At 39.1% G+C, this 14,742-nt stretch overlaps 2 protein-coding genes across 2 annotated transcripts; both read left to right on the forward strand.

Moving 5' to 3' along the window:
- On the forward strand, window positions 1-6,448 carry LOC122766192 (extracellular calcium-sensing receptor-like). Its single transcript, XM_044020872.1, has 9 exons — window positions 1-361; window positions 612-906; window positions 1,043-1,129; window positions 1,335-1,604; window positions 2,012-2,215; window positions 2,303-2,569; window positions 3,314-3,541; window positions 4,032-4,155; window positions 4,617-6,448. Exons 1-9 carry the CDS (start codon window positions 21-23, stop codon window positions 5,534-5,536), a joined length of 2,736 nt encoding a protein of 911 aa, XP_043876807.1. The 5' UTR covers window positions 1-20; the 3' UTR covers window positions 5,537-6,448.
- Window positions 6,449-8,303: 1,855 nt separating this feature from the next.
- On the forward strand, window positions 8,304-14,298 carry LOC122766191 (extracellular calcium-sensing receptor-like). Its single transcript, XM_044020871.1, has 9 exons — window positions 8,304-8,711; window positions 8,966-9,260; window positions 9,401-9,487; window positions 9,699-9,968; window positions 11,117-11,320; window positions 11,408-11,674; window positions 12,148-12,375; window positions 12,902-13,025; window positions 13,285-14,298. Exons 1-9 carry the CDS (start codon window positions 8,371-8,373, stop codon window positions 14,202-14,204), a joined length of 2,736 nt encoding a protein of 911 aa, XP_043876806.1. The 5' UTR covers window positions 8,304-8,370; the 3' UTR covers window positions 14,205-14,298.
- The last annotated feature ends 444 nt before the right edge of the window (window positions 14,299-14,742 follow it).

The following is a 14,742-nucleotide window of genomic DNA, read 5'->3' on the forward strand; positions in this document are numbered from 1 at the left end:
GGCCCTGCCCATACAGCTTAATGTTCTGCCCTGATAGGTGGTATGCAAGAATAACTAATATCACAAGTCAATATAGTGGGTGTTGTAGTGAAGGAACCAAACTCAAAAAAGTGATGAACCAGAGCAAAGTCATGAGGGTATTTTTGGATAACAACTTGCTCTTACCGCTGTTGTTCTGCTTTTCCTCTGCTGTGTCCTCCTCTCTTTTTTCCTCCTCTTGCCAGTCACAGGGGAAATTTCATCTAAATGAGATGCACCAGACAGGAGATGTGATTCTAGGTGGACTTTTTGAAAATAACCTATTCTCTGCTGATCCTGATCTGTCTTTTATTTTAGAACCACATCAGTCCAACTGCTATGGGTGAGTATGTAAGAGAAACAGAAAAATGAAGAAGCTGAGAGAAATTATGTCACTAAGTGTGACAATGTTATGATTATCTTGTTGTTACTATGAAAACATTACATCACTCCCTTATTAAAGCATTTACATTTTATTGTGGGTGAAGATAATGATGAATTAAATAATAAATTGCAGTAGCTGTGAAACGTGTAGCTTTGCTCAATTACTGTATAATGTATTTTGAATACTAAACACTTGTATTATGTATCAGTTTTAATGTTATAGGATACAGACATGCTCAGACCATGGCCTTTGCTATTGATGAGATCAACAGAAACTCCAACCTGCTGCCTGATGTGACTCTGGGATACAGTCTGTATGATCACTGCAACCAACTACGAATAGGATTTCGTGCAGCACTGACCTTAGTCAGTGGTCAAGAAGAGCAAGTTACATTAGAGGAAAACTGTGTAGGAACTCCTCCAGTCCTAGGGATTGTGGGTGATTCTTCCTCCACACGTTCTATTGCCATATCCACATTGTTAGGTTTGTACAGAGTGCCTCTGGTAAGTTGATTTGCCTCTGAAGTCAATCATTGCTTAAAATGATTAGCATTTTATTTAACTGCAAATTTAAAATAAGTTGTAAAGATGCAAGTGACTATGACTGATATTAGAATACAAGATTTAATATTTTTTGCAGGTGAGTTATTTTGCCACATGTTCCTGCCTGAGTGACAGACAAAAGTTCCCATCTTTCTTCAGGACGATCCCCAGTGATGCTTTCCAGGTGAAAATCTGTCTGCAAAAAAATGAAAATGAAAAAAATTAATCACTAGCCATGTTGTGTCTCATTTTCATAGTTGTGTGATGTCAAATATTCAACACTTAAAGACTTGATTAAACATGAGTCTTTGATGAACCTGTTTAGCAGGATTTCTAGTGAAAGATGATTCCAGCCTGTGCACGAATCCCTCTGCTCTGTGTCCACATAGGTGAATGCTATGATTCAGATTCTTAAACACTTTGGTTGGACTTGGGCAGGTCTGCTCATCAGTGATGATGATTATGGAGTCCACGCTGCCCGATCATTTCACTCTGATCTGGGTCCAGCTGGTGGAGGTTGTCTGGCTTACACAGAAATTTTGCCCTGGGGTGACGACCCTGCTGAACTCAGGAGAATAGTGGATTTGATGATAACATCTAAAGCTCAAGTTGTGATTGTATTTGCACAAGAAATTCACATAATTAACATCATGAAAGAGGTCAGTCCTGAAAAAAGTTACGTGACCAAAACCTTTTGGCCTTTTAAAAATAGAATTGATGTTAGAACTGTAATTTGTACTTCAGTTTTAAAGTAAGTTTGCTTATGAGAACATAATACATTTGCATGTTACACTCTGTTACACATGTGTTCATGACTTGGAGACTTACATACACTTCCTCATAAGAAAGTATAAATGTATATACTATATACATTCATTTGACATAATATAACATACCTGTAACTTTTTTTTAGAATGCTGCTAAGTTGTTGGAGTAAGATTGCTTGGGAGAACAAATAGTCCCTTGTTATACTGTTTGTGTAAGGGTTTGTTTTTGACTGAGGGAACTATATCATGTTTTACTGCTATAATAGTATGAATGTATATATTTAAAATGCAATGTACAGGTGGTGAGGCAGAATGTGACAGGCCTGCAGTGGATGGCCAGTGAAGCCTGGTCGTCAGCTGCTGTGCTCCAGACTCCTCACCTCATGCCATACCTGGGTGGAACACTGGGCATCTCCATTCGTCGAGGAGAAATACCAGGGTTCCGGGACTTCATGTTACAAATACGTCCTGACCTACATCACAACAACACAAATGGAAAAAGTGTGGTGAGTCTTTCCCTCTGATTCGGTATATGTGACATTAATATCCTGGCATTAATTAAGAATTGTATTTACTCTCAGGTAAATCAGTTTTGGGAACACACATTTCAGTGTAGATTTGCACCACCTCCAGCTGGTTGGGTGGAAGCTGGAGGAGAAGTATGTACTGGACAGGAAGTTCTAGAGAATGTGGAGACTGAGCTCCTCGATGTTTCAGACCTCAGGTCAGAGTATAATGTGTATAAGGCTGTGTACGCTCTGGCATATGCTCTTGATGACATGCTGCAGTGTGAGCCAGGGAGAGGACCTTTCAGCAACAACACCTGTGCTCATTTACAAAAACTGGAGCCATGGCAGGTGTGATATCAGTTGACACTCGACTCCTAACTTTGTATATTTATATATATTAGTGTACGAAATATATATTTTTATTTTGGAAGAGCTGACAGAACAATAAAGATATGATAGATAAATTAAGCATGTCACTTTCCCTTAAGTGACATTGGATTTTAATCATTTGAAAAAGTAAGTGAAATATGGTATGTGATAGTTTGATTTTTAATTCTAGGTACTGCTGAACATACAACATATAATAGAACAAATAGAAGGTATTCTTTCGGTCTCTTTTATTATATTTGCATGCTTCTGTGCTAGTGAAAGATACAAGTTATTACAGGCTTTCAAATTTGCAGTTCATCCATACATTCTAAAGTTTTGGTTGGCTGCACATTTTTGTCCAAACCTGAGCCCTAAAAAATACTGACCAAAAGAGACCCAGACCTGATACAGTTATTGTAAGCTGAAGCATACTTGTTATATGTGGTTATGGCAAATGACAGAATTATGGATCATCTAATATCTAAATCTGTCTTTCCCATTCTTGTATGATATATTAGGGGAATTATTTCAATCTGTGTACAAAGGCTAACTTGAAGTCACAATTAACTTCCTTTTTGGCTAACTTTAAGTCACAATTAACTTCCTTTTAAGTCGATATTGGCATTAGGAATTTGTTCCACGGTTGTTCAGCTGAAGCAAGCAACCACTGGGCACTAATTACAGTTTTCTGTTTTTCTTCTCTGTCTAATTCTAATATCAAAGCTTGTGTATTATTTGGAAAAAGTCAACTTCACCACGACATTTGGCGATCGAGTGTCATTTGATGAGAATGGTGATGCCTTACCAATATATGACATCATGAACTGGGTGTGGCTCCCTGATGGAAAAACTAAAGTTCAGAGAGTGGGTGAGGTTAAGAGGTCAGCTTTCAAAGGTGGAGAAGTCACACTGGATGAAGACAAAATCTTCTGGAACTTTGAATCCAAACAGGTTTCTCCTTAATTTTACTACTATCTCTTTGCCCAACTTATTGGGTTGAATTCTTACTTTTCCTCTGTGACTCTGCATTAGATTGCTGTAACACATTTTCAATGAATGTTGTCACCCACCCTAGTCTATGTTGGTACAGGCAAACCCCATGTGAACATATGTGTGCAACCCTACATTTTGTGACTATTGACCGTACTCAGCAAATGCTCATACATTGGATCCACAATCCTTTCCATTACAGCTGGTGGTATATATTTGTTTTGGGTGAAGGGTCAACAAAAGTTATGATAAACATGAGCGGCTTGTTTGAAGTTTTTTGGGGAGGTGTGTCGGTACAAACACCTGTACAACCCATCATTCAAAGACTGCAAGGATATAAAACCTTTTTTTTTTAAATTGCATGTACATTTAAACAGACATGAGCAGCAACTCTCTGCAGAAAAGTATGAAAAAGTAAGATATGATAACATATTGATCTTTCTCCACACAGCCTCCTCGGTCAGTATGCAGTGAGAGCTGTCTTCCAGGTACCCGCATGGCCAGAAAGAAGGGGGAACCTGAGTGTTGTTTTGACTGTGTCCCTTGTTCTGAGGGAAAGATCAGCAATATGACTGGTGAGTGTAAACTTTTAAACACCTGAGTTCAGAGATGTCGAGGCAGATGTTCTTACACTCAATCGACAATCAAGGTGTTAAGTCCTGTTTAACAGGTTTTTTTGCTCTCCACTATTGCCAAGTGCAATACTCAGTCAAGTCTTGACATTACCATGTAAAAGTGTGTGCATGTTATGAATTGGCAGTATACAGATAAAATTGAATTGCACTCTACCTTGACTAAGACGACAACGACGAAAAAAAACAAAAACAGAAAACTTATACATAGCACTTATGACTAGCACTTCATAGTTTGGCTTACTTGAAGCTCTTATTTACTTCTAGCTCTTCTTTGTACCTAAATGTTTAAATGCACTTATTGTAAGTCGCTTTGGATAAAAGCGTCTGCTAAATGACATGTAATGTAATGTTATGAATTGAATTGAGTTGTATAAACTTGTATCTCATTACTCTTTTCTCAGACTCCATGGAATGCACCAGTTGTCCAGAAGATTTCTGGTCCAGCCCCCAACGTGACCACTGTGTTCCTAAGAAAATAGAGTTCCTCTCCTACCATGAGCCTCTGGGTATCTGCTTGACAACAACCTCACTGTTGGGCACATGTGTCTGTGTCGTTGTTCTGGGCATCTTCGTCCATCATCACAGCACACCTATAGTTCGTGCCAACAATTCAGAACTCAGTTTTCTTCTCCTGGTGTCACTCAAATTGTGTTTCTTGTGTTCATTGCTCTTCATTGGACGACCCAGATTATGGACTTGTCAACTAAGACATGCAGCATTTGGCATCAGCTTTGTGCTTTGTGTCTCATGTATCCTGGTGAAAACCATGGTGGTTCTGGCTGTGTTCAGGGCTTCCAAACCAGGAGGTGAATCTAGTCTGAAGTGGTTTGGTGCTGTGCAGCAGAGAGGGACAGTTCTGGTTCTGACTTCTGTTCAAGCAGCAATCTGCACTGCCTGGCTTGTCTCTGCTTCACCAGTGCCTCATAAAAACACCCAGTATCACAGTGACAAGATAGTTTATGAGTGTATAATTGGTTCCACAGTTGGTTTTGCAGTTTTACTTGGTTATATTGGTTTACTGGCTGTCCTCAGTTGTTTGTTAGCTTTTCTAGCAAGGAATCTTCCAGACAGTTTCAATGAGGCCAAACTCATCACTTTCAGCATGCTGATCTTCTGTGCAGTGTGGGTGGCCTTTGTCCCTGCTTATATCAGCTCACCAGGCAAATATGCAGATGCAGTGGAGATATTTGCCATCCTGGCCTCCAGTTTTGGCATCTTGGTGGCACTTTTTGGACCTAAATGTTACATAATCCTGTTAAAACCAGAGAAAAATACAAAGAAGGCCATCATGGGTCGTGGCACCACAACATTTCAAAGTTAATACAGCTGTCTCTCTGGCTGCTCCACTCTCTATTTTAGAATTGACTCATATTTACCAGACAACAATGGAGGGAATAAAGATAATAAATAAACAGATTACATTATTTATTCTGTTGTTTTTCTCGAACCACTTATATGTTAATGGACCATATTTAGTCATGCCATATTAAAATCAATTTATAGACATGAGAACGAGGACCAATTATGAACAATTTACACGTTACATCCTGTTTTGTGACAAAATGGCAGCTAAATTCAAAATGGCTGACTTCCTGTTGGGACAAGATTGTGTTAATAGACATGTTCAGGCTCAGTCTTTTGTGTCACGTATGAAGTTTTGAGGTGATCGATCAATGTATGTCAAAACAGTAGGGATCTTCCTTTTTCGTGGCAAATGGTCGAAACTCACCAGGATTTCCGTAGTCACACCCTTTTGAATCCACGAAACCTATCAATAACATTTTGTCTTTGATGTGATTAGATTTCAAATGTTGGTACAAAAACCACACATTTACGAAGCACGCCAAAATGAACACAGTATTCCCACCAAGTTTCAGGAAATTTGGGAAATTCTGTGGAACGTAATTTGAGCTTTTTTTTGTGCAAAGTTTCTAGAGTTTGTATGCACGTTATTCACCTCAAAAAATGACCACAAGGTCTCTGAATAATAATAATAATAATATTTCATGACATGTCAGAGTTTCATATAATACAATAATTCAGAAATGACACAAGTGAAACACTAATTATATATAATGGTTGACCAGTAAAGTTCACTTACTTGAATGAAGATTAGCAACATCCAGAAACTAGGTTTAAATGTGTGGGGAATGAGAATTAGTTGTTCTATCTTTGAATAAATGATAATTACAAAGATGGTTGCAAGCTCATCATTAAAATTTTGCTTACTACTGATTCGCTTATAATAATGTCAAAATTAAGAAAAGATGGCCAATCACACATGTTCTGTAGAGGGGGTGTTCAAATGTTCCAAAGTGACTATTTAGATAGTTGAAGGTGTCAAGATATTAGTCAATTGTAAGCAAAAACATTTATATGAAATAATTTACTCTTGAGTTATCATATCTATTCATCTATTTATAGTTTTCAGCGTGTCCATTTACAAACAATTTAAAACTTGAAATACAAACAGTTGCACTGTGAAGACAAAAGAATGATATGTAATTGACACATGACGTTGCTGAGGACCTGCCCCTACTGCTAGTTATTCTGCTCTGATAGGTGATGTGCAAGAATAAACATTATCATGAGTCAATAAAATGTGTGATGTAGTGAAAGGACTGAAGAGAAAAAGTCATGAGGATATTCTCAGACAGCAAGTTGCTCTTGCTAATGTTCTCCTGCTTTCACTCCACTCTGTCCTCCTCTCTTTATTCCTCCTCTTGTCAGAATTAAATTGAGTTTAAAAAGACTAAACAGACTCAACTGTAAACATAACAGATGCTAATTGCCCATAATTACCTGAATGAAGGACATTATTTTTTAATAAGAATAAGGTAAACTGTGAACATTTTCAACTTCACATTCAGTAAGTCTGACAGTCTCAGTTTGTACTCAGATTCATTCTGTTTTCAAAGCACACATCTTTCTTTGTTAAATATGAATGTCACTCTCAAATTCTTAATACTGCTTTAATGTCAGCTTTATCTGCATTTGCACAGATTTTGCACCTTTCCTTGTACCAATGTTATCCACAGGTGATAGTTATCATGTTTGGTGTATCACCAGGGGCACAGCCAATTTCAGCTGAACAGTGATGTCACATTGTCTTTGTCTCCGTTGCTGCTGTAGTTCACTGGGAAACCATAGTTTTTCCAAACAGCAGACCTGAAGGAGCTTGGTGGCTCCTCAGGCTCTGGCTTCTCACTTGCATTCTCCATACAAGGCTTGTCTGTGCTAATGTTAGATGTTAAACTCCTCTTAAACTGAAGGCGTTTGCTTTAACTGCTTGACGAAAACATGTGAGAATGGCCATAATGTGACATCTTTGGGGGGAATGAGGAAGGTTCCACTCTGCATAAGCGTGTTTACTGCTGAACATACATTTTTTTAAAGTTTATATGTGTGTACCAAAAAACTGGTTGGTACAAGTGTGTATTCATCCCGAAAGTCCTGTACTGAATGAGTCTTTGATGAACTAACAGGATTTCTCGTGAAAGATGATTCCAGCCTGTGCACTAATCCCTCTGCTCTGTGTCCACATAGGTGAATGCTATGATTCAGATTCTGAAACACTTTGGTTGGACTTGGGCAGGTCTTCTCTTCAGTGGTGATGATTATGGAGTCCACACTGCCCGATCCTTTCACTCTGATCTGGGTCCAGCTAGTGGAGGTTGTCTGGCTTACACAGAGATTTTACCCTGGGTTGACGACCCTGCTGAATTAAGGAGAATAGTGGATGTGATGAGGAAATCTACAGCTTGAGTGGTGATGTCTACTTGCCTTAAGTCAGCACATATTGCCACATATCCATGACATCCTCTGTCTCTGTATTGTTCTGCCTGTAGTTGAAATAACTCCCTCTAATATGTATTGAATGTAAACTGCGGCTGAACCCCAGTATGCTGCTGTTCTTCAGTTCATGCAAGTTTTGTGTAGTGTAACTTCAACACTAGTCTGTTTGTTTTTTTTCTGGGCTTGGTCTTGTCTTGACCTGGTCTTGGCCTTGACTTGGTCTGTCTTGGTCTTGTCTCGGTCTCAATACCCTCTGGTCTTTGTCTTGTCTTGGTCTCGGTTTAGGCGGTCTTGACTACAAGTCTAACACACATACACAAGCATTCACAAATACATTTTAGGCCCTGCCCATACAGCTTAATGTTCTGCCCTGATAGGTGGTATGCAAGAATAACTAATATCACAAGTCAATATAGTGGGTATTGTAGTGAAGGAACCAAACTCAGAAAAGTGTTGAACCAGAGCAAAGTCATGAGGGTATTTTTGGACCACAACTTGCTCTTAATACTGTTGTTCTGCATTTCGTCTTCTGTGTCCACCTCAATTTTTTCCTCCTCTTGCCAGTCACAGGGAAAATTTGATCTAAATGAGATGCATCAGACAGGAGATGTGATTCTAGGTGGACTTTTTGAAAATAACATGTTCTCTGCTGATCCTGATCTGTCTTTTATTTTAGAGCCACGTCAGTCTAACTGCTATGGGTGAGTATGTAAGATAAACAGAAAAATGAAGAAGCTGAGAGAAATTATGTCACTAAGTGTGACAATGTTCTGATTATCTTGTTATTACTATGAAAACATTACATCACTCCCTTATTAAAGCATTTACATTTTATTGTGGGTGAAGATGTGGGTGATGAATTAAATAATAAATTGCAGTATCTGTAGCTGTGGAATGTGTAGCTTGGCTCAATTAGAATATATTTTGAATACTAAACACTTGTATTTTGTGTCAGTTTTAATGTTATAGGATACAGACATGCTCAGACCATGGCCTTTGCTATTGATGAGATCAACAGAAACTCCAACCTGCTGCCTGATGTGACTCTGGGATACAGTCTGTATGATCACTGCAACCAACTACGAATTGGATTTCGTGCAGCACTGGCCTTAGTCAGTGGTCAAGAAGAGCAAGTTACATTAGAGGAAAACTGTGTAGGAACTCCTCTTGTCCTAGGGATTGTGGGTGATTCTTCCTCCACACGTTCTATTGCCATATCATCATTGTTAGGTTTGTACAGAGTGCCTCTGGTAAGTTGATCTGCCTCTGAAGTCAATCATTGCTTAAAATGATTAGCATTTTATTTAACTGCAAATTTAAATTAAGTTGTAAAGATGTATGCAAGTGGCTATGACTGGTATTAAGATACAAGATTTAATATTTTTCGCAGGTGAGTTATTTTGCCACATGTTCCTGCCTGAGTGACAGACAAAAGTTCCCATCTTTCTTCAGGACGATCCCCAGTGATGCTTTCCAGGTGAAAATTTGTCTGCAGAAAAAAATGAAAATGATAAAAAAAAATGAATCACTAGCCATGTTGTGTCTCATTTTCATAGTTGTGTGATGTCAAATATTCAACACTTAAAGACTTGATTAAACATGAGTCTTTGATGAAGCTGTTTAGCAGGATTTCTAGTGAAAGATGATTCCAGCCTGTGCACTAATTCCTCTGCTCTGTGTCCACATAGGTGAATGCTATGATTCAGATTCTTAAACACTTTGGTTGGACTTGGGCAGGTCTGCTCATCAGTGATGATTATTATGGAGTCCACGCTGCCCGATCCTTTCACTCTGATCTGGGTCCAGCTGGTGGAGGTTGTCTGGCTTACACAGAGACTTTTCCTCGGGATGACGACCCTGCTGAGTTCAGGAGAATAGTAGATGTGATGAGGAAATCTACAGCTCGAGTGGTGATTGTGTTTACAAACCAGATTGATATGATTAACCTCATGAAAGAGGTCAGTCCTTAAAGAGATATATTGTGAAAACACATTTAGCCTTTGAAAAACAGATTTTGTTACTAATATATAAATTGTAATTTGCTTAAGTTGCTGCAAAGAAGGTTTTAGAGTAATCATATTTACCAGGGCTAATGGAAAACTGCTGAACTAAGGAGAATAGTGGATTTGATGATAACATCTAAAGCTCAAGTTGTGATTGTATTTGCACAAGAAATGCACATAATTAACATCATGAAAGAGGTCAGTTCTGAAAAAAGTTATGTGACCAAAACCCTTTAGCCTGTAAAAATAGAATTGATGATGTTACAACTGTAATTTGTACTATAGTTTTAAAGTAAGTTTGCTTATGAGAACATAATGAATTTTGCATGTTACACTCTGTTACACATTTGTTTATGACTTGGAAACTGATATACACTTGCTCATAAGCAATGATACACCTATGTTCATACCTGTATTTTAAGAATGCTGCTAAGGTTTTGGAGTAAGATTGCTTGGGAGAACAAATAGAATGTCACTTGTTATACTGTGTGTAAGGGTTTGTTTTTGACATCAACTGAGGGAACCAGAATGCAGCAGCTCGACTGGTCTTCAATTTACCAAAGTTCTCCCATACTACACCGCTCCTCCACTCCCTTCACTGGCTTCCTGTAGCTGCACGCATCCGATTCAAGACTAGTGCCTTCATTCCATGCTACAAATGGATCCAGTCCAGCCTACATCCAGGACATGATCAAACCCTACACCCCAGCCTGCCCAATCCGCATCGGCAAACTGGCTTGCTGCCGCCTCACTAAGAGGATCGCAGAGGCATTCGCCGAGCTCATGACTGTTCTCCGTCTCCCCATCGACATCCAGACAGCTGAAAGCCCCCACATCTTCCGCCACCGACTAAAAACACATCTCTTTCAACTTTACCTCAACTAAGACGACGATGACAAAAAAAAACCTTACTTGTACATCTCACTTATGACTAGCACTTTATAGTTTGGCTTACTTAAAGCACTTACTACTTCTAGCTCTTGTTTGCACCCAAATGTTGAATGCACTTGTAAGTCTGCTAAATGAAATGTAATGTAATGTAACTATATCATGTTTTACTGGTATAATAGTATGAATGTATATATTTACAATGAAATGTACAGGTGGTGAGGCAGAATGTGACAGGCCTGCAGTGGATGGCTAGTGAAGCCTGGTCATCAGCTGCTGTGCTCCAGACTCCTCACCTCATGCCATACCTGGGTGGAACACTGGGTATCTCCATTCGTCGAGGAGAAATACCAGGGTTCCGGGACTTCATGTTACAAATACGTCCTGACCTACATCACAACAACACAAATGGAAAAAGTGTGGTGAGTCTTTCCCTCTGATTCGGTATATGTGACATTAATATCCTGGCATTAATTAAGAAATGTATTTACTCTCAGGTAAATCAGTTTTGGGAACACACATTTCAGTGTAGATTTGCACCACCTCCAGCTGGTTGGGTGGAAGCTGGAGGAGAAGTATGTACTGGACAGGAAGTTCTAGAGAATGTGGAGACTGAGCTCCTCAATGTTTCAGACCTCAGGTCAGAGTATAATGTGTATAAGGCTGTGTACTCTCTGGCGTATGCTCTTGATGACATGCTGCAGTGTGAGCCAGGGAGAGGACCTTTCAGCAACAACACCTGTGCTCATTTACAAAAACTGGAGCCATGGCAGGTGTGTTATCAGTCTCTTTTATTTTATTTGCATGCTTCTGTGCTAGTGAAAGATACAAGCCATTAGAGGCTTTCAAATTTACAGTTCATCCATACATTCTAGAGTGTTGGTCGGCTGCACATTTTTGTCCAAACCTTACTGAGCCCTAAAAAATACTGACCAAAAGATACCCAGACCTGATACAGTTAGTGTAAGATGAAGCATACTCGTTATATGTGGTTATGGCAAATGACAGAATTATAGATCATCTAATATCTAAATCTGTCTTTCCCATTTGTGTACAATATATTTGGGGAATTATTTTATTCTGGGCACAAAGGTTAACTTTAACACAATTAACTTTCTTTTAAGTTGATATTGCATGTTATATGAGGAATAATATAATAACGGTTGTTCAGCTGAAGCAAACCACTAGGCACTAATTACATATTTTCTTTCTGGTTTTTCTTCTATGTCTAATTCTAATATCAAAGCTTGCGTATTATTTGGAAAAAGTGAACTTCACCACGACATTTGGCGATCAAGTGTCATTTGATGAGAATGGTGATGCCTTACCAATATATGACATCATGAACTGGGTGTGGCTCCCTGATGGAAAAACTGAAGTTCAGAGAGTGGGTGAGGTTAAGAGTTCAGCTTTCAAAGGTGGAGAAGTCACACTGGATGAAGACAAAATCTTCTGGAACTTTGAATCCAAACAGGTTACTTCTTAATTTTACTACTATCTCTTTGCCCCACTGATAGGGTTGAATTCTCACTTTTCTTCTGTGACTATACATTAGATTGCTGTAATACATTTTCACTGAATGTTGTCACCCACCCTAATCTATGTTGGTACAGGCAAACCCCATGTGAACATATGTGTGCAACATTTTGTGACCATTGACCATACTCGGCAAATGCTCATACATTACATCCACAATCCTTTCCATTACAGCTGGTGGGATACATTTGTTTTGGTTGAAGAGACAACAAAAATTATGATAAACATGAACGGCTTGTTTGAGGTTATGTGGCGAGGTTTGTTGGTACAAACACCTGTACAACCCATCATTCAAAGACTGCAAGGTTATAAAAAAAAATTCTGCCAAAAATTTAAATTCTACCAAGGTCACTGAAATGAGTTGGGAGAACAGTGGGCAATACATGCAAACAGACATGATCAGCAACCCTCTGCAGAAAATAATGAAAACTTAAGATATGATAACATATTGATCTCTTACACAGCCTCCTCGGTCAGTGTGCAGTGAGAATTGTCCTCCAGGTACCCGCATGGCCAGAAAGAAGGGGGAACCTGAGTGTTGTTTTGACTGTGTCCCTTGTTCTGAGGGGAAGATCAGCAATACTACTGGTGAGTGTAAACTTTCAAACACCACAGTTCAGAAATGTCGAGACAGATGTCTAACACTCAATCTACAATCTAGGTGATAAATCCTGTTAAAAGGGTTTTTGTTATTTTTTGCTGTCCACTATTGTCAAGTACAATACTCAGTCAAGTCTTGACCTTACCATGTAAAAGTGTATTCAGATGATGCATGCTATGAATTGGCAGTATACAGATAAAATTGAATTGAGTTGTATAAACTTGTATCTCATTCCTCTTTGCTCAGATTCCATGGAATGCACTAGTTGTCCAGAAGATTTCTGGTCCAGCCCCCAGCGTGACCACTGTCTTCCTAAGAAAATAGAGTTCCTCTCCTACCATGAGCCTCTGGGTATCTGCTTGACAACCACCTCACTGTTGGGCACATGTATCTGTGTTGTTGTTCTGGGCATCTTCATCCATCATCACAGCACACCTATAGTTCGTGCCAACAATTCAGAACTCAGTTTTCTTCTCTTGTTGTCACTCAAATTGTGTTTCTTGTGTTCATTGCTCTTCATTGGACGACCCAGATTATGGACTTGTCAACTAAGACATGCAGCATTTGGCATCAGCTTTGTCCTTTGTGTCTCATGTATCCTGGTGAAAACCATGGTGGTTCTGGCTGTGTTCAGGGCCTCCAAACCAGGAGGTGAATCTAGTCTGAAGTGGTTTGGTGCTGTGCAGCAGAGAGGGACAGTTTTGGTTCTGACTTCTGTTCAAGCAGCAATCTGCACTGCCTGGCTTGTCTCTGCTTCACCAGTGCCTCATAAAAACACCCAGTATCACAGTGACAAGATAGTTTATGAATGTATAGTTGGGTCCACGGTTGGTTTTGCAGTTTTACTTGGTTATATTGGTTTCCTGGCCGTCCTCAGTTGTGTGTTAGCTTTTTTAGCAAGGAATCTTCCAGACAGTTTCAATGAGGCCAAACTCATCACTTTCAGCATGCTGATCTTCTGTGCAGTGTGGGTGGCCTTTGTCCCTGCTTACATCAGCTCACCAGGCAAATATGCAGATGCAGTTGAGATATTTGCCATCCTGGCCTCCAGTTTTGGCCTTTTGGTGGCACTGTTTGGACCCAAATGTTACATAATCCTGTTAAAACCAGAACAAAACACAAAGAAAGCTATCATGGGTCGAGGCACCACAACATATCAAAGTTAAAACTGCTGTCTCTCTGGCTGCTCTACTCTCTATTTTAGAATTGAGTCACATTACCAGATAACAATGGAGGGAATAAAGATAATAAATAAACCAATTACATTATTTATTCTACCATTTTCTCTACCAGTTTATTTGTTAATGGACCATATTTTGTCATGCCATATTAAAATCAATTTATAGACATGAGAAAGAGGACCAATTATGAACAAGTTACATGGCACTTACTGTTTTGTGGCGAAATGGCGGCTAAATTCAAAATGGCTGACTTCCTGTTCGGTCAAGTTTGTGAAATTCACCAGGATTTCAGTAGCCACACCCTTTTGAATCCACAAAACCTATCAATAACATTTAGTCTTTGATGTGATTAGATTACAAATGTTGGTACAAAAAAAATACACTCAGAGGAGTTTCTTCATTTACAAAGCACACAAATCGCCGAAATGAACACAATATTCCCACCAGGTTTCAGGAAATTTGGGAAATTCAGTGGAACTTAATTTGGGCTTGTCTCGGAATAATAATAATAATTATAATATAC

Source organism: Solea senegalensis, linkage group LG3 (genome assembly GCF_019176455.1).
Source record: "Solea senegalensis isolate Sse05_10M linkage group LG3, IFAPA_SoseM_1, whole genome shotgun sequence".
NCBI lineage: Eukaryota > Metazoa > Chordata > Actinopteri > Pleuronectiformes > Soleidae > Solea > Solea senegalensis.

Coding starts and splice junctions, on each gene's coding strand:
- LOC122766191 (XM_044020871.1), top strand. CDS start 8,371: ATGTTCTGCCCTGATAGGTGGTATGCAAGAATAACTAATATCACAAGT. Junction 8,712..8,965: donor CGTCAGTCTAACTGCTATGG/GTGAGTATGTAA, acceptor ATTTTGTGTCAG/TTTTAATGTTATAGGATACA. Junction 13,026..13,284: donor GAAGATCAGCAATACTACTG/GTGAGTGTAAAC, acceptor CTCTTTGCTCAG/ATTCCATGGAATGCACTAGT.
- LOC122766192 (XM_044020872.1), top strand. CDS start 21: ATGTTCTGCCCTGATAGGTGGTATGCAAGAATAACTAATATCACAAGT. Junction 907..1,042: donor GTTTGTACAGAGTGCCTCTG/GTAAGTTGATTT, acceptor TATTTTTTGCAG/GTGAGTTATTTTGCCACATG. Junction 1,130..1,334: donor TCCCCAGTGATGCTTTCCAG/GTGAAAATCTGT, acceptor GTGTCCACATAG/GTGAATGCTATGATTCAGAT.